General features: G+C 36.0%; 1 protein-coding gene across 6 annotated transcripts in view; it reads right to left on the bottom strand.

The window, feature by feature from the left end:
• The window catches only part of IQCM (IQ motif containing M), a 121,139-nt gene extending 98,164 nt beyond the window's left edge, over positions 1 to 22,975 (bottom strand). The window contains exons 1-7 of one of the 6 annotated variants that reach the window (XM_060686883.2): positions 22,830 to 22,952; positions 17,503 to 17,619; positions 11,202 to 11,301; positions 9,303 to 9,379; positions 8,430 to 8,682; positions 3,716 to 3,806; positions 2,245 to 2,315 (exon numbers count right to left, since the gene is read on the bottom strand). In XM_060686883.2, the coding sequence (XP_060542866.2) occupies positions 2,245 to 2,315; positions 3,716 to 3,806; positions 8,430 to 8,673 (406 nt within the window). In that variant the 5' untranslated portion in view covers positions 8,674 to 8,682; positions 9,303 to 9,379; positions 11,202 to 11,301; positions 17,503 to 17,619; positions 22,830 to 22,952. Of the gene's footprint in view, positions 1 to 2,244; positions 2,316 to 3,715; positions 3,807 to 8,429; positions 8,686 to 9,302; positions 9,380 to 11,201; positions 11,302 to 17,502; positions 17,620 to 22,829 lie in introns of all 6 variants that reach the window. The other 5 variants (XM_060686885.2, XM_087874505.1, XM_087874506.1 and 2 more) reach the window with 5 other exon arrangements.
• Positions 22,976 to 26,667: the final 3,692 nt, after the last annotated feature.

Here is a 26,667-nt window from a genome sequence, read left to right as displayed (position 1 = left end):
TTACTAGTATGGTAGTAACCATACTAGATCATTTTCACATACTTTACCCAATATGTCATAAATGCAACCAAAGCCCAGTTTTCAGGAGTGAAATCTAAAATTTGTTACTACCAGTTCTGTGGGCGTGGCTTGGTGGGGGAGGGGTAATGTGACTGGGTGGGCATGGCCAACTTTTTTTTTTTACTTTTAAAAGCATTTTTTCTACAACCTTAAGAGGTTGCAGAAAAAAATGCTTTTAGAAGCCTCTGACGATCAGGCAAGTCAGCTGGGATCGCCAGAGGCTTTTAAAGGCAGAAAAAAATGCTTTGAAAAGCCTCTGATGATTCCAGCTGAGCCGCACGATAATCAGAGGCTTTTTTTTTTTACTTTCAAAAGCATTTTTTCTACAACCTTAAGAGGTTGCAGAAAAAAATGCTTTTAGAAGCCTCTGACAATCAGGCAAGTCAGCTGGGATCGCCAGAGGCTTTTAAAGGCAGAAAAAAATGCTTTGAAAAGCCTCTGACGATCCCAGCTGAGCCGCATGATCATCAGAGGCTTTTTTTTTTACTTTCAAAAGCATTTTTTCAGCCAAAGAGGTTGTAGAAAAAATGCTTTTAAAAGTAAAAAAAACAGCCTCTGATGATCGCGCGGCTCAGCTGGGCATGAGGGGGGGCGCAGGGATTTTTTCTGTGAACCATCCGCCACTATCGGTAGCGGATCAGGCGATCCAGCCCTAACCGGGAGCATTTCACCCCTGCCAGTTTTACTCCTAGATGTTAATACTATTCTGTTCAAGCTCCAACCTAAAGACTACTTGCCAGCCACTTGTCTTTTTTCTGTAGTCGATCAACTATGCGGTACACATAGTTAGTGCTGTATACTAACCCTATTCATCCCTGCACGTGCATATAAACATTATTTAATATGTTTTACATATACATGCTAAAAAGATAAACTCAATTTTCGGTTGTAGATAAGCATTCAGCTATTATCTATATATTGCATGGCATAATGTAGTTACTTGAGCACGAAGCAGCACCAAGAATAAGGAGCAAGAATAAATAATTTCCACTATGAATCAAGACTTTCATAAGAATGTTTCATTTTAAATTGCAAGATTACTTTCTTTCAGGAGAGGAGAGGAGAGGAGAGGAGAGGAGAGGAGAGGAAACATAGCTGAAATATGATGGCAGAGGAACTGAATTTGTACCTTGTTTGTCTTGTTTCAGCTCCCTTTGACCATAAGAACTAGGGCAGTGATGGCAAACCTTTTCAACACCGAGTGCCCAAATCGGAACATATGTGCATGTGCACGTGCTGGAGTGCCGGAAACCCGAAGACCAGCTGGCCGCCGCTTGCCTACCTGGGTTTTGGCTGTTTTTTAGGCCATTTTTTGGGCTGTTTCCTGCCTGTTTTTCGGGCCATTTTCGGGCCATTTTTCAGAAACCAGAAGAGCAGCTGGCAATGGCACATGTGCCCACAGAGAGGGCTCTGTGTGCCACCTCTGGCATGCGTGCCGTAGGTTTGCCATCACGGAACTAGGGTAATCATGCTCAGGTGAAAGAATTATTATCATTCAACATTGTACTAACTTTTGTGTAAACTATGAAATCATAATCTGCAAGATTCTGCTGCATGATAATTTGTGAGCCAAAAAGATGCTTAATTCTCTGTCTGATATGATTCATTTGGCCAAATGTTCTAGCTAGCAGTAGTACAAGGAAGTTTTGGAATATTTCTGGTTCTATCTGGAAATGCCCTGGATTAAACCTGAAAACTTCTGTTTGCAAACATATTTTCGACTCTCTGAAAATACATAAAAAGTACATCTGGGGAAGCATTGAATAAGCTCTTTACATGAGCATATAATCTTCAAGATAATAACTTAGTCATTATAGATGGAAAAATAGAATTACATTCCTTTTGATATATGATTGTTCTCAGATAAATATATGTTCCCAAGTACTGTTAAAAGTATAAAACTGTACATATATGAAGAGCTTGCTAATACATATGCTATGTTCTTGTAGGTTGTAGAATTATTTATATATTGCAATAAAACTATTAAAATTGCCAGGGAGAAAGGAGACACCTACCTATAAATATTAAAACCTACAATGACATAATAAGGCTCATGTTGCCATAAATACATTTTCTTCCTGCAGAGAGAAATATTCTTAAATGGATTAACAGAGTGCAGTGATGTTACATTAAATTATAGTTATTTAAAATTGAACACAACCGTTAAAAATAATAAAGATTTACCCTTGGGATTTTTTGGAATCCATGATTTTCCAGGATCTCCCTTTGTGGATAATCCAACTAAGTTGCAACGACTACATTAAAAAACACAAACACACAAAAAATATGTTCCGTTTCATTTCAACATTTTTTTTCCAAGTAATTCCGTCAGAGAAGTAACTAAATAAAACAATATATTGTGCAGAAAACAGTGGAGGTCGATCTGTCTATCTATCTGTCTATCTCTCCATCGCTCTATTTTAAAATTGGGTGTTTCAGAAGCAGAGAGAAGGCCATTATTTGAAACACCTAGAACTTTGCAATTATTTTGCGGCTCTAATGGGACAGCTAAAGCTTTACAGATTGATTTTTGCAAACATGCAGTGTAAAAAAGGCTGGACAATGGCTTATGTAGCAAGGGACCACTTAAAAGCATCTGTCCATCCTCCTTTGCATGAACTATTGATAAATTTGTGAAGGAAAAGTTGCATGAGCCATATGGACATCCCCTTCTGTACAAGAGAGGAGTTGGGCTGAGCCAAATTGCTTTGTGATCTGTTCCAGAACAGCACATCAACACCTTCTCATTCAAAGCAGAAACCCCAGTTGAAACGTGGCAGCAAGTTCACATGAAAATGCTGCCTGGATATAGAGAACAAAGCCAAATGTTAACGTAAACCACATAGTGTGTACTGTATGTATTTGTAAAAGATTAATCTTTCATTCAGGTTCTTCTGCCAGCAAAGTTTAGGATAAGCCATGCAGGGTAAATTATGACATTAACAAGTTTTAAGAGACTCACACGTCCATAGAATCAATTGTAATATGCATGTTTATATTACAGAGATAATCTTACACAAACTGAACAGAGTTCAACCAATAAATTGTATACTTCTAGGCATGTATTTTAACTTGCAAAACTGAGTTAATTAGCAGAATACAAAAGTGTTTAACCATATGGTTCATGCCAAATGTATAGCATTTTCTTTAGATTACCATTTAACCACATTATATAGAAGTTTTCCTATGATTTTATTAAAATTGTTTTATTGTGAGTGCAAATCCCTTTGGACTGTAGCAACACAACCTTAATGGATGGAACCATATAGTAATCTGAGAAGTCACTGCTAACACTGGAGAAATAGATTTCATCACTATAAACAGAACTGGGTAATACTCCCTGTGCATCATGAATTACAGTATGATGATTTTTGAAACTGCCTAAGCAGGGATCCCTTCCTTATCATTTCTTGACAAATGCAAAACCACTTGTGGAAACTAAAGTGGTCATCCTCCAGTATAAGGGTGATACAGAGCAAAATACATTTCCTTTCCTACATTAATCAATAGAATTGTAGGAAAATAGAAAACAATCCATTGGTTGTGTAAAATAATATAAAAATGTAAATCTGTCATTAAGCACTATGAGCTAATAAGATCATCATAAAGGAAAATTCATGTATTAATTGCTATTTCAGCAGTTTAAATACATTACCCAATTGAAGGAAGTTCATTATTTCTCTTTGATGCCAAAGCACGACCCACTGATTCAACTCTGGTAAATACATCACTTAGCCACACTTTCTCTATGAAAATCAGAAAACAGGAAGCCTGTTAGGATTAATTAAAATTAATGGGAGGACTGCAAATGAAGTGTGTAATTTCATTCTCTCTTGGAAAGGATGTGAGACATTTTGGAAGAAACTGCTGGCATATAAATACATATTGTTCACATAGGCAATTCACATATGCAACTGTATAATTAACTGGATTCAAGCCACTAAGGCCTTACACTCATTCTCTCTCTCTTTCTCTTTTTCAGAATAAAACAAGCCACATTTAAAACCAGGCCTTAGGAAAGATGTATGCTTGAAGTCCATGTTTTTAACAGAGGCAAGACAGTATAAAAATTGGGGAGACTTCAACAACATGCGCACATGAAAAGAACTCCTTCTGTTCTCTTCCCACACAGAAAAGAAAGAATTCCAAGTGGAAAATTACTTCAAGCTATCATGTAATGTTGCAAATACTGTTTCAGAGTATTGATAGAATTCATATCCTACCTCCAAATCACATACCAATTGCTAACTATCTTTATCTCTTTTTAGTGAAAGCCAGCCTGATTCTATTCATGTGCTATGTACTTAAGGTAGTCCCACTAAGTTCAAAGAGGATATGTTCAAAGTAACTGCATACAATAAGTCCCATCTGGGGGACAGACAGCTGTAGCACATTCTACAAGCTTTACCTAAGAGTAGACAAAACTAAAAAGTACAAATTGGGCTAAACATGACATTCCCAGTGTTGATAGATAGATAGATAGATAGATAGATAGATAGATAGATAGATAGATAGATAGATAGATAGAGATACACTAATGAATGGAAGAAAAAATAACAATATTTATAAGTACTGTCAATATAAAGTAACTTTACAATTATTAATTATTATTATAATTAAGAGGGAAAGGGGGGAAAGGCCTGACAATTATACTATTTTAAAAATTGTCCCCAATTTTCCTTTATCTCTTTATTGAAAAAACATAACTTGTATTAAATGTTGATAACAAATATCAGTGAAATATCCTTGCCACAAATCAAGTGAGATATGCCCGAAATACTGAAAACTATGTGAGATAAAAATACTGTTGGTACACAATAATTCATCCAAAACTATACTAATATTCCTATTAATCTCACCCAAATGTGTGGCAATTATGGGAAAAGTCCAACAAAATGAATTCATATCTCAACTCCTGAGCTGAGCCTCCAAGAAGGTATAATACTAACTTTCTCCCAAAGGTACTTTTTCAAAAGGAAACTGCTCATCCAAGAAGCTTCTTCAGTTCTGACTGAATGATAGAGAATGAAAGGATTTATATTCCTTGCACTCTTTCTGAGAGTCGTTGAGGCAACTTGGAGGTTTATCTAGCCCTTCCAAGTGACCTCAACAAATCTCAGAAAGAGTGCTAATGACCAGATGACTGCAGGGAATATAAATCCTTCCATTCGCCACCATTCAGTCAGAACTGAAGAAGCTTCTTGGGTGAGAAGCGAAATGTCTTCAAGCAAAACCAAGAAAGTCCAATTGCCTCTTGAAAAAGCACCTTTGGGACAACCATGACCTGGATAACTAAGAATCTCCATAGACACTAACTTTATCGTTATTCTTTGAGTTTCCAAAATTATGTATCCTTTATTTAAAACACAAAGAGAGAAAGAGAGAGATCTGGACAAAAATACCCATTTGGAGTTATCCATAAACAGTACTTTTCATTTTGTTATATCGACATCTGTGATTATATATTCAGCTGAGCTAGACAATAACACAGTTCCTCAGTTGTACTTTGACTTATCTTTTTTTGTACATGATGAAGCAAAAAAAGGACATTATGGAACATTTTCAATTTTACCCACTCCTAGCAAATATCCCTCTGTGATAGAAGGTCTAATGAAAGGATTTTTTTTTTAAAAAAAAAAAAGAATGATTTAACAATTTACTCCTATACAGTAGCTTATTTCTAAAGTATTGCTATTCTACAACACACAGTTAGGATTTATATGTTAGGGTTACTTCTATTTGATTCTTTGAAAAGAAGTAGTAGCTGGCTCTTTCTGTATGAATAATATAGTACTGTGGAATGAAAATCCATTCTTGAAGAAGCAATTTCTTGAATTCGTAGACATAAATAAAGATGCTTACATTCAGATAATAATGAGAAAGTTACTACTCCAGTCAATATTAGCATTTTACAATTCTGTGTAATGAATTAAAATTATTTGTAATAAGTTTATTTTTATGGTGCTTGATTTATTTCATAATATTCTGCAATGATCATCCAGCAGGTTATCTTTTCCAGATGAATGTTATATAGTCTCATTGTCCAGACAGACAGCTTTAGTTTTAAATGTTTTTTTCATTCTTCTTTTTCCTCAACAGCCAAACAAAAATAAAAAATTCTCTTCAGCTATTTGAAAATATGCAATGACCATGGCACCAGACTTACCCAAATAGATGCCTCCAGCAGGAGCCCATCCAGTAGGAAACCAGCTACATTATGGGCTCACACTGTCGCATCCTTTGCATCCTGTAATGGGGGCATCAGGATGGCATCAGGGAAGTCACCACTTAGTCAAATCATTTATTATGACAACATAAATCAGAAACTTCTCAATATATTTTATAACTAAGTCACTGTATTCTCTTTCAATTCATTTGAAAATAAATACTTCAATTCTGTTCAAAATTTCATTTTATCCAACAACTAAAGTTATCGCTAACTAGACAGGAAGTACTATTGAAAATGAATACTTTTGAATAAAACTTAAGATTCAATTATAGGTCATAAATATGCAAGAAATAACTCATATAAGGAAAATGTTAAAAAGCTGCTCTGAGCTCATAGAAGAACATACAGATACATACAGTTCTAATTCAATCTAGCCAAAGCTTTTATCAGAAAATTAGGATGCTTCCTTTATAGGAAATATGAAGAGTTCATGATGGAATGTTGTAAATAATTAAGCTATCAGTTTAAAAACATTATATTTGTAATAGTAACCAGAGGTGGGTTTCAGCAGGTTCTGACCAGTTCTGGAGAATCGGTAACGGAAATTTTGAGTAGTTTGGAGAACCGGCAAATACCACCTCTGGTTGGCCCCAGAGTGGGGTGGGAATGGGGATTTTGCAATATCCTTCGCCTGGAGTGGGGAGGGTATGAAGATTTTACAGTATCCTTCCCTGGGGTGGGGTGTGAATGGAAATTTTACAGTATCCTTCCCCTGCCACGCCCACCAAGCCACTCTCACTAAGCCATGCCATGCCATGCCCACCAAGCCACACCCACAGAACTGGTAGTAAAAAAATTTGAAACCCACCACTGATAGTAACTATGAGAGGGATCTTGAGGTCCTAGTGGACAATCACTTAAATGTGCAGTGTGTTGCAGCTGCCAAAAGAGCCAATGCAGTCCTAGGCTGCATTAACAGAGGGATAGTATCAAGATCACATAAAGTGTTAATACCACTTTAGAATGTTTTGGTAAGACCACACTTGGAATATTGCATCCAGTTTTGGTCACCACAATATAAAAAAGATGCTGAGATTCTAAAAAGTGTGCAGAAAAGACCAACAAAGATGATTAGGGGATTGGAGGTTAAAGCATATGAAGAACGGTGGCAAGAGTATGAGTATGTCTAGTTTAATGAAAAGGACTAGAGGTGACATGCTAGCAGTATTCCAATATTTGAGGGGCTGCCACAGGGAAGAGGAGGTCAATCTATTGTCAAAAGCATCTGAAGGCAGGACAAGAAGCAACTGATAGAAACTAATCAAGGAGAGAAGCAACCTAGAACTAAGGAAACATTTCCTGACAGTTAGAACAATTAATCAGTGGAACAAGTTGCCTCCAGAAGTTGTGGGTGCTCGAACACTGGAGATTTTTAAGAACAGATTGGACACCATTTGTCTGAAATGGAATAGGGTTTCCTGATTGAGTCGGAGTTAGACTGGAAGACCTCCAAGGTCCCTTCCAACTCTGTTAGTCTTCTAGAATAAGGGATGTCTGAAGTTGAATAGCTTATTTTCATCTGGAATTTAATACAGTACACTATCAAAAGTCTTTAGAATCTGAGGCATGAGTAGGGAGTTACAGCATTAAATTGTTTATATTCGTTTATTTAATTATGTAAACAGACTTAAGGCTTACTAGATTTATGGGAGTTGCGGAATGAGATATTACTAGAAATATGAGATGCTCCAGATTATGACTGGAGAAGGATGTCTACCTGCAACTGAAGAATAATGTCTAGCCATATGTTCACCTTGCTATTCCCCTTAAATCTAATTTCCTCGACCTACTTTATAGAGGAGGGAGGAGCCAACTGCACTAGACCAACATGATGATATTGCCCATGACCTTCAAATGAAAAAGGCTTCATCCTAAAGTGAGTTGATAATACTATACATCCACAGTTTACAGACATAAAAACAGCATACATTAATTCATGACATTGACCAATATATCCCAAACTTGTAATGATCCTTTTGCAGGCATACAGGGGCTTCTTACATATATATAGGCCATTGCTTTGCACTAAGAACTCATTCTAACTAAAGTGTCTAGTACTGGAAACTGCATCAAAATTCAAGCAAAACTTATTTTCTTTTTTAAAAAAATATATACATATACCTAAACAAATTTGTCTCACCTTTTTTTTCACCGCATTCTAATAACTGTGATCCATCTGATCTTGTGTTTGGATGGATGATGCTACTTGGGAGCAGCCTTGCGTCTGTACGCAGTATGTGTTTTAAAGGTACTTTGCTTGGTTGTGCTTTCTGAAAGGTATGCCTGTATTGACTATCCACACCAGCCTTTAAAATAGGTAGAGATCTAGTAGATGTCCTTCTTGGTGGATTCCCAGGAACTTTATTAAGAGAAAGCCAATCCATTGTACAGTTCTGCTGACAAAATATATATATATATATAGCTGTAACAATCATTACTTTCAGTCAGATATTATTTCTGCTACTCTGCTGCTATCAATCTTTGAATCCAGACTTTCCAGGAAAGTCACAAAACAGTACTGTTCCTAAAGGAAATACAAAACCTCGCATTATGTTACCAAATAAAATCATTGCATTATTATATAAAATCAGCATGACATGATGCCAGCAATTTAGACCTTAATTACAGGTCTGTCTATATCCTACTGTTCTTCTACCTGCAGTTCCTGATTTTTCTCATTAACCTCAAGAGTGCAAGGCAATTTTAGAGAATCTCAGGGGCAATGTATCATTTGCAGAGGACTATAATAGTAATAATAGCTCAGTTCTCATGAATACAGGTTCACATCAACAGGGACCTCTTCTAACCTATGCATAGTCATTTAATGTCTGCTTAGCGCCCACATCAACTGTGCATGCATAAAATTCTCTGCAGAAGATTAGGAATTTGAGAAAGCAGCATTTCTAGTTGCTCTGTGCAAGCAAATACCATGCATATGTTCAGGGGGAAAAAAATCATAGACTTTCCCATTTCTTATAAATCATGTTTGTAATTTCTCTTTCCTCCTACTTACTTTAATTGCTTGTTCTTCCCACAATATTTTTAGCAAGTGTAGATAGATTGCTTCCTTTGTCCTTACATTATCACTCGCTGCAATTCAGTAAGGAATAAATTAAAGGATATAAAGTTAGACATCCAGCCATTTCTTCTTAACCAAATAGTGGCAGAGACAAATTTAGCATTCACCTTCTGTCTTTTATGGGAGTAAGGTGGAGAGCAGGGATGAAATCCAGCAAGTTCTGACAGATTCCGGAGAACCGGTAGCAAAAATTTTGAGTAGTTCGGAGAACCGGCAAATAACACCTCTGGCTGGCCCCAGAGTGGGAAGGGAATGGAGATTTTGCAATATCCTTCCCCCAGGAGTGGGGCGGGAATGGAGATTTTGCAGTATCCTTCCCCTGCCACTCCCACCAAGCCATGCCCACCAAGCCTCACCACGCCCACCAAGCCACACCCACAGAACCGGTAATAAAAAAATTTGAATTTCACTACTGGTGGAGAGTCTGTGTCTTTCATGGAGAAAGTAGTAGCAAAAGAAAGGTAGAAAATAGGCAGAGCTGAGGCAAACAGATAGATATTGCTAATACTAGGAATGGATCCTATTTCAAATACCAATTGCAATCTCCTATTTTATTCTATGAACTTGTAATTGGATTTTAAAAAATGAAAGAAAAGCAATTAGGAAAAAAAACTGGCTTAGAGAAAAAACTTTAATATTTTCTTTCATTTTATAAAAAAGCAAAGGGTACAAAAATGGTCAATTGGTCTTAATTTTCACTGCAGATTCAATGCAATCCCAAATTGTGCATATAATCTGTTGATTTCACTAGAACTTTCTAAGCCTTACACTATAGAGAATATTTACAGAGCAATAAACTTCACTGAAAAAAAATTAAGAGTTTTCAATTGACACTTTTTTTTGGCATAAAGGATGAGCAATAAATTGTGGAAATAACCATTTACATCTTAAATACTCAAACATTAAACATTAATTTGTTAGATCCTTGGAATCCCAACATATCTATCAACAATATGTACAGATGAAATCTGCTATTGTTACTTTTGAACTTCTTAGATTAAGCAGATAAAAAGAACAATGCAAGATCAGGGCAAAGAGTCATATACTTAGCATTCTGCTATTCTAAAGGAGCTGATCAGTACAGATCATAATTGTAAGAGCACCCTCCATTGTGTACTTCAGTAATTGGCACTGAAATACATACTGCATTTGTTTGGAAGCATAATATAACTGATTCACAATACTCTCATTGCTTCTTGTGGATGCAGATTATATAGCTTAATTTTATACTGCGTGAAAAATACTGACTTTTATTGCTACGAAAACTTTCACTATGCTTATTGGGCAATCTCAGCGCTCACAATATGGGAGAAAAATAGACTCTATCAAGCTACTTTCTCTGCACATATTTTTACACGTCTCAACTATATCAGATCCTGCTCACTTTTTTTGAACCTAAAAACTACAAACTGCTACCTTCTCAGGAACTCAGCCTTAGGGCTTGCTAAGCATAGCAATCCTTGTATATTCTTCCACATTAACTTCCTTCAAGTGGCTCTCCAAATCACTCCCCCACCCCCAAAAAAATTACTGTTGGAAGATATGTGCATGTCTTTGTACATACACACTGATTGAAGCAGACTTGTACATATACAATAACTGAATTGTATAATGTGAAAACAATACTTCACAAACACACTGAATATTAAAAACATTTAAAATTAGTAAAAAAAAATCATTAAGTTCCATCTCAGTCCTCAAATACTAAAACAATCCTATTTCTATGGTCAATTAGTACAGAAGTGACCATTATTTCTATAGTTCTGATTTTTCAATTCAAATAATTCCTATTGCACAAAACTGATTGTCAAACATTTTAACCTTAATAATCACCTTTGTTCTAGGTTTTTAGAAAGCAATCGTCACTTATCTGGTCTCATTATATAATCCATTGTATAAAGGGATTACATCTGTATTTCTTAATTGGCATTTCCTAAAAAAAAACAGGGCAAACTTTTCGGTATGTAGACTTTCCACTGCTTCAAGATAGTAACAGACATAGATGGTTATCTCAGTATTAGAAATGTATCATATAGTGATTCACATGATAACTTTTCTTTCTGAAAATGGTCATGCTCTGCTTGACAGCTGATTCTCTCATTACAAAAGATTAAAAACATAGATGACATATTGGAAGAAATAATCATCTAACCCATGAGTAAGTCACACCTCTTCATCTCTCTAATCTTCAGGTTGAAGAATGCTATGCACAAAGGAGAACAGAAAAGAGAAAGAAAACTCTGAATTTTGGAAAGCCATGCCCCACCAAAAGAACCAAATTTTCCTTTCTTGCAATGGAGGGAATTGTTCAACTCATTTGAACAATTTGAATCTAAAGCAGAATCGCACCAATAGCAGGAATCTGGAAAATGGCATTTACAAACAATGGTTCCTAGGTGATAAAGTTTAACTCTTGGCCCCTTCTCTTCTCTCTTTCTCTGTCTCCTTTTTTTGTATAATTAAATTAGAAATACACTCCAGATATTAATGTTTCTTTGATAGAGTCAATTAGATTATAATCCAAAAATTCCAATGAGTTTCACCATAATCCATTCAACTTTTTCAAACAAATCTCAACTCCTACTGAGAATAATTTTGTCTTTAATACTGCAGTTACATTTTTCTCAATAACTCTATACTGTTCAATCAGCTCTAAGTGCTGATCTACATACGTATGAAACTAAGACCATTGTTTCCCATTAAATATTCTGCAAGTACCTACAAGCTATAAGTACCTATATGAAATATTATATTTCTTTGAATGTTCATTTTACACTTTTATTAGTTTAATAGTTTTTTTAAAACTACAACTTAACAAAGTTACCAATTACTTAAAATTGAATAAGCATTTGAATAAGCATTGTTGTTCCCATACTACTACCAAACTACAGTTTTAAACTCAAAAAAATAAAAATATAGCACTGCGTGATACCAATCCTTACCTTCATTGTAATTTTTTTTTAAATGCCACACTACTGCAACAACCCTAATATCTAGCTACCAACCTCAGTTTAAAAACCTTTTTTAAAAAGAGACTCCCCAACACTTTCAAAGATAACCTATTTTATTTTATTTTTTTATTTTATTTTATTTCCCTGTTATTCACTATCATGAAAGTCACCTTATCATTTAGATCCTTCCTGTAATTTGAATCAATTAGTTCAGGATATAAGCCAGGGGTCCTCAAACTTGGCAGCTTTAAGACTTGTGGACTTCAACTCCCAAAATTGAAGTCCACAAGTCTTAAAGCTGCCAAGTTTGAAGACCTCTGATATAAGCCCTTACTGTCCTTAAAAATCTTGAAGAGCAAGCAAATGCTGACAATTCTTGAAGCTGATATCAGCACAGCTGGAAAGAACCTATATTGAGAACATCAAAAAACTATTTATTTAAGTATTTAGGAGTATGTATCGCACACTCAAACACGAAATTGTTTAAAAACAATTATGAAGTTCTTTGGCAAAAAGTACAGAAAGAAATGGAAAATTGGAAAAAGCTACAACTATCATTACTGGGAAGGATAGCAGCAATAAAAATGAATGTATTACCTAGGTTTTTATTTTTGTTTCAAATGATACCAGTGCTTAAGAAAGACGGAAATTTGATGGAATGGCAGAAAGGGGTTAATACTTTTATTTGGGGTGGGAAGAAACCAAGAGTAAAACTGAAAATTATACAGGATGTACGTGAGAGTGGAGGTTTTAAAATGCCTAACTTAAGATTGTATTATGAAGCAGCTGTTTTATCACAAATTAGCAACTGGTTTAACTTAACTGAAGAAAGAATGTTAAATATAGAAGGCTATGATTTGTTATATGGATGGCATGCTTATCTGTTATATGAAAAAAAAGTGGATAAAGTGTTTAAGGGTCATATACTTAGAAATGCGTTGTTGAGGGTTTGGAAAAAGTATCAATATAAGCTAAAATGCGTTGTTGAGGGTTTGGAAAAAGTATCAATATAAGCTAAATTATAAGATACCCATATGGGCAAATCCCAGACATGCAATAGAAAATATAAGTAAAGAGCAAAAAACAGAGGTGATTACTTATAAAGAGATTCTTCTTTTGGAAAGGGGTAAGCTGCAATTGAAATCTTTAGATGTATTAAAAGAAGAAGGGATAATTTATACTTGGTTTCAGTACGGTCAGCTTCAAGCTAGATGGAGGGAAGATCAAAAAATTGGTGTTATGCAAAATGAGGAAAATCTGGTGAAACAGATTAGAGATCAAAGTCAGATGCATATTAAAAGGTTGTATAATGCTTTATTGGAAATAGATTCAGAAATGGAATTGGTTAAGGATTGTATGATAAAATGGGCACAAAATTTTCAGGAACCAGTGATGATGGAAACATGGGGAAAGATTTGGGTCAGAAATGTCAAATTTACGCAAGCACAAAATTTGAGAGAGAATTTTTACAAATGTTTTATAGATGGCACTTAGATCCTAAAAAATTATCATGTATGTATCCAAACTTACAAGCTAAATGTTGGAGATGTGAATCTGATGATGCAACTTATTACCATATATGGTGGACTTGCAAGAAAATCAAGGCATTTTGGATAAAAATTTGGTGGGTGATGCAGAACATTCTGAAAAAAAGGTTGAAAGTTACTCCTCAATTGTTTTTACTGGGTATAATGACGGATTGTACAGTATTAGAGACTAAACTGATTTTGAACTTAATATCAGCAGCTAGGCTGTTGGTAGCGCAATATTGGAAGAAGGACTCTTTGCCTACTATTGAAGAATGGACACTGAAAGTAGCGAATTTAGCGGAAATGGCAGAAATTTCAGCATATTTGAAGGACTATATACAAGAAAGATACATATTGGAATGGAGAAGATGGATTGATTATATTCAAAATATGTATCAGACAAGAAAATATCAAATAGTTTATGAATGAATGTTAAACTTTAGAAGTATTATCTTATCAATAGTGGAGTTAAGGTTTTGGGGGGGATTTGGCAGTTTAAGAATAGTTAGGTTAATTTAGCATATGATTGTTAACAGAAATACCCTGTATTTTGCTCTGGGAAGTCTGGGGGGGAGAGTGGGGGAGTGGTGGAAGGGGTGTGGGGGTGGTGGGGAGGGAATTGGGGGGGATTTTTCTTTGTAAAACTTTTCAATAAAAAAAAACTATTTATTTGTTCAACTATTTCAATGTGTGGTTTGTTTTTTCTGGTAGAACTTATTTTCCTGGCAAATTGTCATCTCTATTTCTTACAGATTATGTACCAGTTTGATTGTAAGAATTAGCCAAAGCAAAATAGTGATTCTCACTGTACATGGCTAACATTAAGACAAGATGTTTTTAAACTCCTCAAGCATGCTAACTTAACACCAATAATCTTTCATCATTCCTTCATTTTATCTGTTAAAACCATTGCCAACTGCCAAAATCAGGTAATTTTTTTTCTTCTTCTTCATTATATATATTTTTTTTCTTTTGCATCCTTATTTCAAGCATTGTCCTCTGGCTTATCATATTTAACTTTTAATCATTTCAATAGCTTTATTTGCAGATATACTTGCAATGACCTTTTCTTTATACCATATTTCATTTCTTCTATGTATCTTTATCCATAAGCTTCTATATTAGATTAGAATTTTATTGGCCAAGTGTGATTGGACACACAAGGAATTTGTCTTGGTGCATACGCTCTCAGTGTACATAAAATAAAAAATATGTTCGTCAAGAATTATACAGTACAACACTTAATGATAGTCATAGGGTACAAATAAGCAATCAAATCACATTAGTAAACAATCGATATAAATCGTAAGAATACCAGCAACAAGGTTACAGTCATAAGTGGGATTTATTAGCCACTTACCTATGCATCAAGTACATAATTTGTGATTGCATTTATGATTTATGTCTCTCTCATTTCTACTTTTTCCTTTCTGCTCTGATCAGCTTTATGTTCTCTGTGTTATTCTGTATGTACTGTAGTCCAATCATTTTAGACTCTTCTTTGGAGGTCTAGCATTGATTGCCCTATTTATATCATAAATTTAACTATGCAATTCACAGCCACTTGAATACTACATTTAGTGAGCCCTGGGTACAATCTTATCCAAAGAGGTCCAGAGTTCCTTGCAGGTGCGATTCTTCCGATGAATCCTCCATTAAAACACAAGATTGACAGGCATTGACAGCCTGTTACTGAAAATGAAGATCACAATCTTTTATCCTTACCTTGTTTACACACTTTACTTTCTGCCTATCATATCATTTTTGACATTCTCATCAACTACTATACATATTACTTCGCATAAAAAGGATCTTCCTTTGCTTTTCAATTGGATGTTAAAGTATGTTTCAAGCAATAGGTGTGCCCTCTTTATGTTGAGCATGACTCCATTGATCCTATAGACTATATAGACCAAGCGTGTCAAACTTGATTTCATTGAGGGCCACATCAGGTTTTGTGTTTGACCTTGGGGGGGTCTGGGGGTATGGCCAGGGTGGGTGTGGCCATCTTGACATCGCTCGTATCAGGTGGCTTGAGTATTCTGCCAGCGAAAACAGGCTCCCAATCTCCATTTTGGCTGGGACGGCCTTCAGCAACCCTCTGCCAGTGAAAACGGAGATCGGGAGGGTAGGATTTCTTATTGCAGTGTTGCTTTGGTGCATATCGACAGCTATAAATTTTAGCAACGTTAATGAAAAATAAAAATAAAGTAGCAGCAAGGCAGAGCCAGGTAAGAAAAAACAAAATAAACTCTGGGGTTTCATTTTGAAGAAAAGGAAGTCATTCTTTACACATAGAGGTGTAAAGATGGCACAGTGGTTAGAGTGCAGCACTGCAGGCTACTTCAGCTGACTGGTAGCTGCAGTTTGGCAGTTCAAATCTCACAAGCTCAATGTTGACTCAGCCTTCCATCCTTCCGAGGTCATTAAAATGAGGACCCAGATTGTTGGGGGCAATATGCTGTAAACCGCTTAGAGAGGACTGTAAAAGCACTATGAAGCGGTATATAAATCTAAGTCCTATTGTTATTGCTATATAGGCTTATATACTCTGGATATTCACACATGTAACCTAATGACTATATTAAAAAACAATGAAAAAAATACTCTGATTCTTTTATTATTACGTCTCAGTGAACAGCAATTATTTCTTGCCCTATTTACCTTCTGCCTCACCTAATATCTTGCAACAGCTGAAGTAGTGTATGATGCAATTTAGCACTTAGGGGTGCTTAGATCTGGCCCATGGGGCCAACCCGAAACAGTGAAGGATGGCCCGCGGTGCATCTGCCAGCAAAAACGGAGCTAGGGAAGGCTGAGGGTGGCCCTCCTGAGCTTCGTTTTCACTGACAGAGGGTTGCAAAAAGCTGTTGCAGCCGAAAATAGAGCTCGGGAGCCCATTTTCGCTGGCAGAGTGCTCAGGCCACCACAGGCACCCCCGACACGAGTGACATCAAGCTGGCCATACCCACCCTTGCCACGCCCATCTCACACACACACCCAAGGTCAAACACAACCTTAATGCGGCCCTCAATGCAATCAAGTTTGACATCCCTGCACTACAGCATGAGGTACAATTTCAATTTACTGTAAAAATGCCTATTTTGGATTATAAGGAAATGGATTAAATTCTTTTTCATATTATTTGTACTTTTCTAAGCACAGATAGAGAGATCATGTCATCTTTGTGATTTTATCTCTTTTGTATTTAAAACAGAACTGGCCATGCATGGTCTTTTAACGTTCTCTATCAAACTTATATAGTGATTTCTCCACATTTTTACAACGTGAGGAGAAATATTTCAAGAATGTATTAAGAATAATGATGCAATAGCATCATTATTACTATTGAAAACTCCTAATGGGAGGAAGTCCCTAACAATAACTTCACTTTTGGGTTTAACTGCAATTTGGGAAGCCAAGAAACCACTAGAGGCATAATTGTGCAATAACATCTGGGAAAGCCTTGGCCGCCTTGTTGCCAAGCAAGTGAAACAATAACATACTGAAATGTTGTTCTGCTTTTGAAATAATCTCTAAAGCAAATTCTGTTTCATATATTGAACGAAAACAAGAATACAAAATTCAGGAGCTTTTTTTTCTATCCACCAATCATAATATCACAGAAAATAATATAGATTTCAATTAGATTACCTTTGTCTCTAGGTTAGAAATCAGATTGAGGTTCATCAACTGAGGTTCTTTTTCTTGGAGGGACATGTGATTATCTTACAACTTCCTGATTGGCCAAAGTTTCCTTACTTGTTTTACCTGTATAATCAAGATTTATCAAGGGCTTCATCGCACATTTTATAGAAAATGTCTTATTACTAAATATGTATATATTTTTCTGGCAGAACATATTATTCTATTATATAATTATCGTACTACATTGCCTCTCCTGCAAATTTATTGAAGCTTGAACATGAGGAAGCTATGGAATAAGGGAAATGAAGAAGATTAGTTCCTCATTTTCCCTCAGCTGCTGCCACTTATGTAGGAGAAGAAAGGGGTTTTTTATGCTTTCTACTGCCAAAGACTGCTTAACCTCCTCATTCCCAGGTTTCCAGAGGAAGAGGGATAATGTCATAAATTTATTTTGATGCTATCCAAAATGCCTTTTATTGAAACAATTTTCTCTATCCTTTCTCTCTTTTCCTTTTTAAAGAAAATGAAGAGAAACAGGAAGGGTGTCCATGGAAGCAATATTTAATCTATCTGTCATGGATTAATCAACCAAAGAATTAATTGATTAATCAGTGGAGCTCTAATTCTAATTAGTATGGCAAAATTTCAGTTAGTAAATCAGATTGACACGAACCACTAGAGGGGGATGCTATAGCTCACCAAGTCTCCAACCAAGACATTTTGCTGGCTGAAGTAAAGTTGGCATGTGTCAATACTTAATGAGCCAACTGGACAGGTAATTTATTCTTATATCAACACCAAGAATGGGACATCAGATTCTGTGCAGAAGAGCAGTTTAATTCACCAGGCCTAAAATAGGCCATATGTCAACCACAGATCTGTCTTCAATAAACTGGCCGCCTTTTTCCACTCCATGCTTTTGCCTGATTATGCTTTTTATCCCAACAGAAGATTTTTATGAGGAAGTCTGTAATGTAAAACCAAACTCTTACCACAGAAATATAATTAGAACTTAAAAGGGAAAGCGCTGGATGCATTTCGGATGTTTCTGGATTTGACAATTTATGAGAAATGCTGACAATGAAAATTAAATCTTGCTTCTGGGCCTCACGGAATATGATTTTCTGTTCTACAACACTGGGTTGCTTTTTCATATTATTTGGCTATACTAGAAGAAAGTGCTTCTTCTGTTATCTTTAATAGTGATCCTTTGCATATCCCAAAAGCCTCCAAGAATGAAAATAACAGGAATTAAGCAAGGTGTCTACAGGAAAGGGAATCTGGCTCAGATAGGTGATGGCTTGCAGGGGAATGATTTCCTATCCCATAAACCTGATTATCAATATCATCTGGCTCACACATGAGGAGAAGGAAACATTTAAGACCATGGCACCTGGCTAGACACACACTTGTTAAAAAAAATTTAAAAAACCAATTTCATTTAATTTTTTTTTAATTAAATTATCACAACCAGGATATGGATATAATCCCCACCACCATCACTTTCTGGTTATATATATAGGGAATAAATAAAAATGACTTTAATGTTTTTTAAATACTGAATTTAGTAGGATTATTTGAGTAAACAATCATACATTTTTTCTGACATGGGAAGAGGTCTGGATATAAATGTAATGGAAGGGAGGGAAGAGCACTGGATATAGTATGAAATTCAGTTTGGGGTTATTTTCTCTGTTCTACTCCTAAACTGATTCCCCAACAAGGAAGATTAGTAAAACACAATTTAGACTCATAGAATTATCCAGTTGGGAAGAATCATTTAGGCCACCACATGTAGCTACTTGCTCCAGATATCTAAATAAAAGCATTCACAGCAGATTCTTGTCTAGCTTCCACTTAGGCAAATCCTGTGACAATGATGCATTATTCCCATTGTGCAGCTGGTTTCCACCATCGAACTATCTTAGTGTTAGATTTTTCTAACATTCCATAATACCTCTTTCATTGGGTTTATTTTGTCAAATATAAAGATGAAGAAATAGTGAAGGTAGTGGATATGATCTCCTTGGGATCTGCAGACTTGGGGATCTTTGCCAGAATCCCTCATGCTAGACACCTTCAACAAATCTGATGCAGGTAGGCCTCGACTTACAACCTTTTGTAAGTGACCGTTCGAAGTTACTGAAAAAAGTGACTTATGGCTGTTTTTCACACTTACGACTATTGCAGCAGCCCCATGGTCATGTGATAAAAATTTGGATGCTTGGCAACTGGCTCATATTTATGATACTTGCAGCATCAGAGGGTCATGTGACCACTTTTTGTGACCTTCTGACAAACAAAGTCAATGGGGAAGCCAGATTCACTTAACAACCATGTTACTCAGGGGTGAAATGCTCCCAGTTCAGACTGGATCACCTGATCCAGTAGCAATGGAGGCAGGTGGTTCGGAGAACCGGTAGCAAAAATCCCTGCCCACCCCCCCATTGCCCAGCTGAGCCATGCAGAGGCTTTTTTTTTATTTTTCTACAACCTCTTTGGCCAAAAAAATGCTTTTAAAAGTAAAAAAAAAAAAGCCTCTGATGATCGTGCGGCTCAGGTGGGATCATCAGCGGCTTTTAAAAGCATTTTTTCTACAACCTCTTCGGCCGAAGAGATTGTAGAAAAAATGTTTTTAAAAGGAAAAAAAGCCTCGCTGATCAGCTGGGATCGTCAGCTGGGATCATCAGAGGCTTTAAAAAAAAAAAAAGAAAGCCTCTGCCGATCAGGCAAGGCAGCTGGGATCGGCAGAGGCTTTAAAAGCATTTTTTTTACAACCTCTTCAGCTGAAGAGGTTGTAGAAAAAATAATTTTAAAAGTTAAAAAAAAAAAAAAGTTGGCCACACCCACTCAGTCATATTACCCCACCACCACCACCACCACCAAGCCACACACACAGAACCGGTAGTAACAAATTTTACATTTCACCACTGATGTTACTAAATCAACAACTGCAGTGATTCACTCAACAACTGTGGCAATAAAGGTCGTAAAATGCGGACAAAACTCCCTTAGCAACTTAGCAATGGAAATTTTGGGTTTAATTGTGGTCATAAGTCAAGGACTACCTTTAATACAGATGAAGCCCCAACAGGAGCCATAGCAAATGAGTGACTTAGAGTGAAAGAGGAGCTGCCAGCTCTTGCTGGTACCATATCTTGAAAGTGGGGCAAAGGAAGACGATGTAAAGGAAGCATAGATGTCAAAGGCCCTTGGCATTTTCTCCAGCATTCAATGCTTCCTGCTCTCTTATTTATTTCCTGAGTCACTTTCACTTTCTCTCTCTTTCTCTTACTTGCCTTCAGCTACCATAGTCTGAAAGAGGTTTAATGAATGAGTGCTCACTATTGGAAGGTCCCACTGTCTTGAGAGAGCTTTATTTATGCTCTTATCCTACAACTGAAAAACATTGAAGATACAAAAGCTTTAATATTCTTTATGAAAAACTCAAATATTTGAACAGTACTATATTTCGTTCATTTTTTCTTCTGTGATTAAATTTGCCCAACATTTTCCATCTTGCTTCTAGCATCCTTGCTATTCTTCTGAACCTATAAGTAGTTCTCAGTTTACAATCACAACTGGTACTGGAATTTCCATCATAAGTCACTGTAGTCATAGGTCAAGTCAAAACTGATTTTATGAGCATTTTTATGACATCAAATGAATCACCCTGTTCTTATATGAAACTTAATCAGCAGTTGTTAAGGGAATCTTAATCTGTGGTTGCTAAGCAATTGCTATGGCTGTAATGGTCAACCCGTTTTTCCAAATGAGTGGGTTTTGTGCTATAAAGCGGCAAGAAAGGTTGCAAATTGTGATTATGTGATCATAGGACACTACAATCAGTGGTTGTCAAGTGCAACCACGTTACCACGGATATGGTGCAATGGTTGTAAGTTGGTAGGACTAGTCATAAGTACGAGACCACTGTAACTTCTAATGAATAGTCATAAATTGAGAACTACCTGCATACCAGTTGAACTGAACATAGTTGGAAAATTCTTGTAATCAAACTTCCAGTTTAGTGTGTACTCAAATCCATGTATTCAGATCAGATCAAGCAAGCATGCTCCCAATTCAGGTAGCAAAATAAACCTCATGCTTGTCCCAAAGATGCTTTTTTTTCCCACAAGAAGCAACTGGACTTTCTGGTTTTTCTTTGAAGACATTTCGCTTCTCATCCAAGAAGCTTCTTCAGCTCTGACTGGATGGTGTGGAATAGAAGGATTTATACTCCTTGCAGACAACTGGACATTTGCATTCTTTTAGCTGGTCATTAAGGTCACCAGAATGGTACAAATTGGTGCGGAGCCTTCTTGGAACTGTTGAAAGGACTGTGTTGTAGATTGGAGATAGATGATGTCGTATCACTCTCCCTCTGTTGAGAGAGGGCTGTTCAATTTTGATATAGATGGCCTCTTTAACTACTCTTTCAAACCAGCAATCCTCTCTGTCCAAAATATGGACTTTGTTATCTTTAAAAGAGTGGCCTATGTCTTTTAAATGTTGAATATTTCACCCATCAAATTACTTCTTTAATGGTACATAATAGGAGACAGATAACCTAGTGCCCTACTTTTCATCTCTGTTCTACTACTTCTATATACCTAAAATAATTACAGCTGAAATAACCAAATACCACCTTTTTTTGGCATTGTTCATGCTCTGTGCTCTATTACCATTTTCCCAGCTATACTCAGTGCTGATATAAGTACTATTCCTCCATAAGACTATAATCAAACTAGGTATTTTCCCATCCTATAAGTTTTGTTTTATTTCTGTTCATTAAGTTCATAACTCTGTACTACTTTGTGTTAAAAATAATAATGATCCCATTTATGTAATTAAAATAAGTCTATATTCTGTAGGTTAGGACAAGTTATTTATACTGTTACATAAATAAATAAATAAAAATTTGAGGTTTTCTCTATTCGGAAGTGTTAGCCTTTCTGTTTTATTCATCTAAAAATATGATAACTATTCTTTTCATCTCTTTATCAAAGTTATTAACAAAATGAATTACTCGTGTGACTTAATATTTCACTCCAGTTTGAACACTCTTTCGGAGTACAATTAGTATCCACTAATTTTCATACAATCTAACTCACTTTAACTTCACATTAATGAAGATGGGAATTTTGGAGTCCAAAAATAACACATTAAAGATAAACTCTACATCAGGATTCCCAAACTCTTCATCTCATTGACACCTTCATGAAGCTTCAGATTCTTCATCGACAACAGCAGACTAAATTAAAAATACTGGTATTACGTTAATAAATAGTACTATGAAAAATAATAAACACAACAACACAATAATGGACACTCACATTGATCCTTGGGGGTCATATTGAGCACTTTAGTATAATATCACATATACCTGAAGTCATTTGCCAAATGCCAGTACTACATTCACACAATTTGATACTGTTCTTGTTTGTCCCTTTGTTCCATGGCCAGGATTCTGTGACATCATCAGAACAACAATAAAATGAGAACCTTAGTTCTATCTGAAAGAATGTGAGCAATGGCAGCTCGGAAACAGGCTGATAGAAATATTTTTCAAAAGGAATTTTGCCCATGAGCAGTTTATTTTTAAAAATGCAACTAGCGACACTCTAGATTGCCTTGTAAATTGTCTTTCCTTTAGAAAATTAGAGCTAAATGAGAGGTTATGTTGAGCTAATTAAATATTTTGATCTATTATGCAAAGATAGACTATTTCTGGAGGATAAAACCTAAGCATACAATCTTTACTCTACTTCTTCCCATTACTAGGATAGATACAAAATAGATCTTTGAATAGTAAGCAATATAGATTTATATTTGACTAATATTTTACAATAGCAGTAGCAAAATGAATCCCTTGTACAGATTTCTGCCTACAAAGCAAAGTATATTAAATTTGGATAATAAAAGGAATTCATAGACTCAGAATTCATTTACAAGTTTTTAACTACTACAGGAGTGGGCAACTGTGGCCCCTTTCTGACTTGTGGACATCAACTCCCAGAATTCCTGAGCCAACATGGCTGGATCAGGAATTCTGGGAATTGAAGTCCACAGGTCAGAAAGGAGCCATAGTTCCACGCTCCTAATCTATTACATATTGATGACCAGTAACATGAAAAATAAGTTCTAACAAGCTGGAAGTCTGTCCACCACTGGATCATGTCATAATATACAGATGTATGCAAGTGTTCAGGCATCCCTGGTGAAACTGAATGGTTTCATGGATCAGATGTTGACCTAAACATTACGTAATAGAAAGCTAAATATGCATCTTTCTGATCATTTGAATGCACACTTACTATTCATGTGGAGTTATTTACAAATTTGAAATAGTGAATATGCAGGTACAGAAATTTGAATATTTTCAATCAGAAGTTTGAATATTTTCAGCCAGTCCTTTTAACATCTCTTGACAGAAAAACAGTTTCCAAATATTTCTTGTAGCTAGCTAAGAAACTTTCTGTTCTTGTTTTTTTCCTATTTTTTCACTCTTCTTTGTATAGCTTTCCCAGCTCAGAAATATTTTTACTTTTCCTCTAGTACAGGGCATGTCTGTAATATAATAATAGATTTTTAACAATATCCAAATCTGGAGGCTGTTAAGGCCGTTCCAAAACATTTACCTTTTTTCCCCCTGCATAATAACTTCATGGTTGATTTGGAAGTATGTTTCAGATTGTTGTTTTGCTGAAATATCCAACCTCTCTTCAGTTTCAGTTTCTTCACTGGCTATTGGATATTAACTTCAGAACCAACGAAAATTTAAACCCTAAACCTTAACTAGTGATATCTACATAATAGAATCCAGAGTTCACTTCTAAAAACTTTAGTTGACAAACTTTACAATTTTATTGTATTGAGGCCCACAATACATTACTTAGCATACAGTTATTAAGCTTTGAACAAGTACAAAAATATATATTTAAGAAAACACTCCTCTTTGCTGAAAATTATATTAAGCTACTATAAACATATTACCAACTTGTTTGCAGATAGTAAATTGCTAATATGATAAAAAGGAAACACAAGAACAATGTTTATTATATTCCGTAAGTGCTATAATTATGTTCCACAATAGACCATATGCATGCATACCCAAACAATATTCAAATCAGTGGTGAAATGTAAAATTTGTTACTACCGGTTCTATGGGTGTGGCTTGGTAGGGGGTAATGTGACTAGGTGGGCGTGGCCAACTTTTTTTTTTTTTTACTTTTAAAAGCATTTTTTTCTACAACCTTAAGAGGTTGCAGAAAAGATGCTTTTAGAAGCCCATGACGATCAGGCAATTCAGCTGGGATCGCCAGAGGCTTTTAAAGGCATTTTTTTTTCTACAACTTCTTCGGCCGAAGAGGTTGCAGAAAAAAATGTTTCTAAAAGCCTCTGATGATCCCAGCTGAGCCGCATGATCATCAGAGGCTTTTTATTTTACTTTTAAAAGCATTTTTTCGGCCGAAGAGGTTGTAGAAAAAATGCTTTTAAAAGTAAAAAAACCAGCCTCTGATGATCGCGCAGCTCAGCTGGGCACGGGGGGGGCACGCAGGGTTTTTGCTACCGGTTCTCCAAACCACCCGCCACCATCACTACTGGATCAGGCAATCCGGTCCAAACCGGGAGCATTTTACCCCTGATTCAAATACACAACTGCCTTCCAGGTGTAAAATCGTGAACTGTTTTAAAGTTCAGAAAATTGGAGTAAATTGCATTGTATTTATCAAGCTAGAAGGAACATGATGGTTCAATGGTTAATGATGCTGACCTTGCCAGTTGGAAAACTGACAGCTCGGGTTTGAGACCCAAGCTTTGTGCAATGAGGTGAGCTCCCATTCCTGCCCTAGCTGCTGCCCATTTAGCAATTTGAAAGCATGCAAATGCAAGTAGATTAATAGGAACCACTTCAGTCGGAAGGAAACAGTGTTCCATGTGCCTTTGTTGTATAGCCATGCAGGCCACATGACTGCAGAAAATGTTTTCGGATAATATTAGCTTCCTCAGCCAAGAAACGGAGATGAGCGTTGTGCCCTAGAGTCACACATGACTGGGCTGGGAAACTTTTAACCTTTAATCAAGGTAGAACACTACATTTTATTATGCAAATTTTGACTAACTTTCTAATGAATGTAGCCACTGAAAGAACTATTGTAAATTGAAACACCCTAATTTATCTTGGCTATCACATAACTAAGGTAAGTAGAAAAATCCAAACCCCCATAATATTCTTAATCTTTGGAAGAGATATTCCTTTCCATATTTCCCCATCAAATTGAATGAAAAGAAAGAAATATTGCAAGCATCAGTGTGTTTTTTCTCTGGCATCATATATGATGCTTGGCATCATATATGTTATCCAAACCAACATTTGTGTAACACTGAACATATATCTCTGCTTGGGGCAGAAAAATTCCTTGTTGCATTTTTTTGCCCCTATTAATTAAAGAAGCTATTCAGATATCAAGTACTTTATTTTTTGCAGCAATTCACTGAATTTACAAACTGAACATTGTGAACACAGTATTCAGCATCATTAAGACAAATTGCATTGAATTGATTCACTGACTTCTTACCATATGCAAAAAATACAATTACTTTTTTTGGAAACTTGAAGTTTTAAGTCAAACTGGCGACCCATGGGCCAGATGCTTCACGTACAGGCCACGCCCACCCCAGTTCTGCGAAGGAGGGAAATGTCATGAAACGTCACATGGCAGCAAAGTGACACCCCAAGTTTGACACCCATGTTTTAAGGGAAAGCTAAATTCTATGAAGAGATTTTCAAATGACCCAGCAAACAGGGTCAAGAGATTTTATAAATGAAGACATTTGTTTTGTAACTAATACTTTTGCGAGTCATAATTCATTATAATAAAATACTTAATACTGGAGATTGCCACACAGAAACCTACAAGAGAATCAATTTCCAAAATTTATAGCTTCTCCTATTTCGTTATAATATTCTCAAAGCACATAAACTGAAATATCAACTATGGGGTCCTCCTTAATGACTTTTTAGCTGCAGAAGCTGCAGTCAGAGCAGATAAAATGTCCTTGCCAACTTTACAGAGTGTGCCAGTAACTGAGCTGGGATTAGAAAACTGACTGATTAAAATTTTGCTCACTAGAATAAAACACTTAAAATGAATCATCTTAATTTCCAAA

Source organism: Pantherophis guttatus, chromosome 8 (assembly GCF_059756535.1).
Source record: "Pantherophis guttatus breed Tessera chromosome 8, ASM5975653v1, whole genome shotgun sequence".
Taxonomy (NCBI): domain Eukaryota; kingdom Metazoa; phylum Chordata; class Lepidosauria; order Squamata; family Colubridae; genus Pantherophis; species Pantherophis guttatus.
The sequence above is the reverse complement of the archived record's forward strand: the minus strand, read 5'-3'. Positions and strand labels throughout refer to the sequence as shown.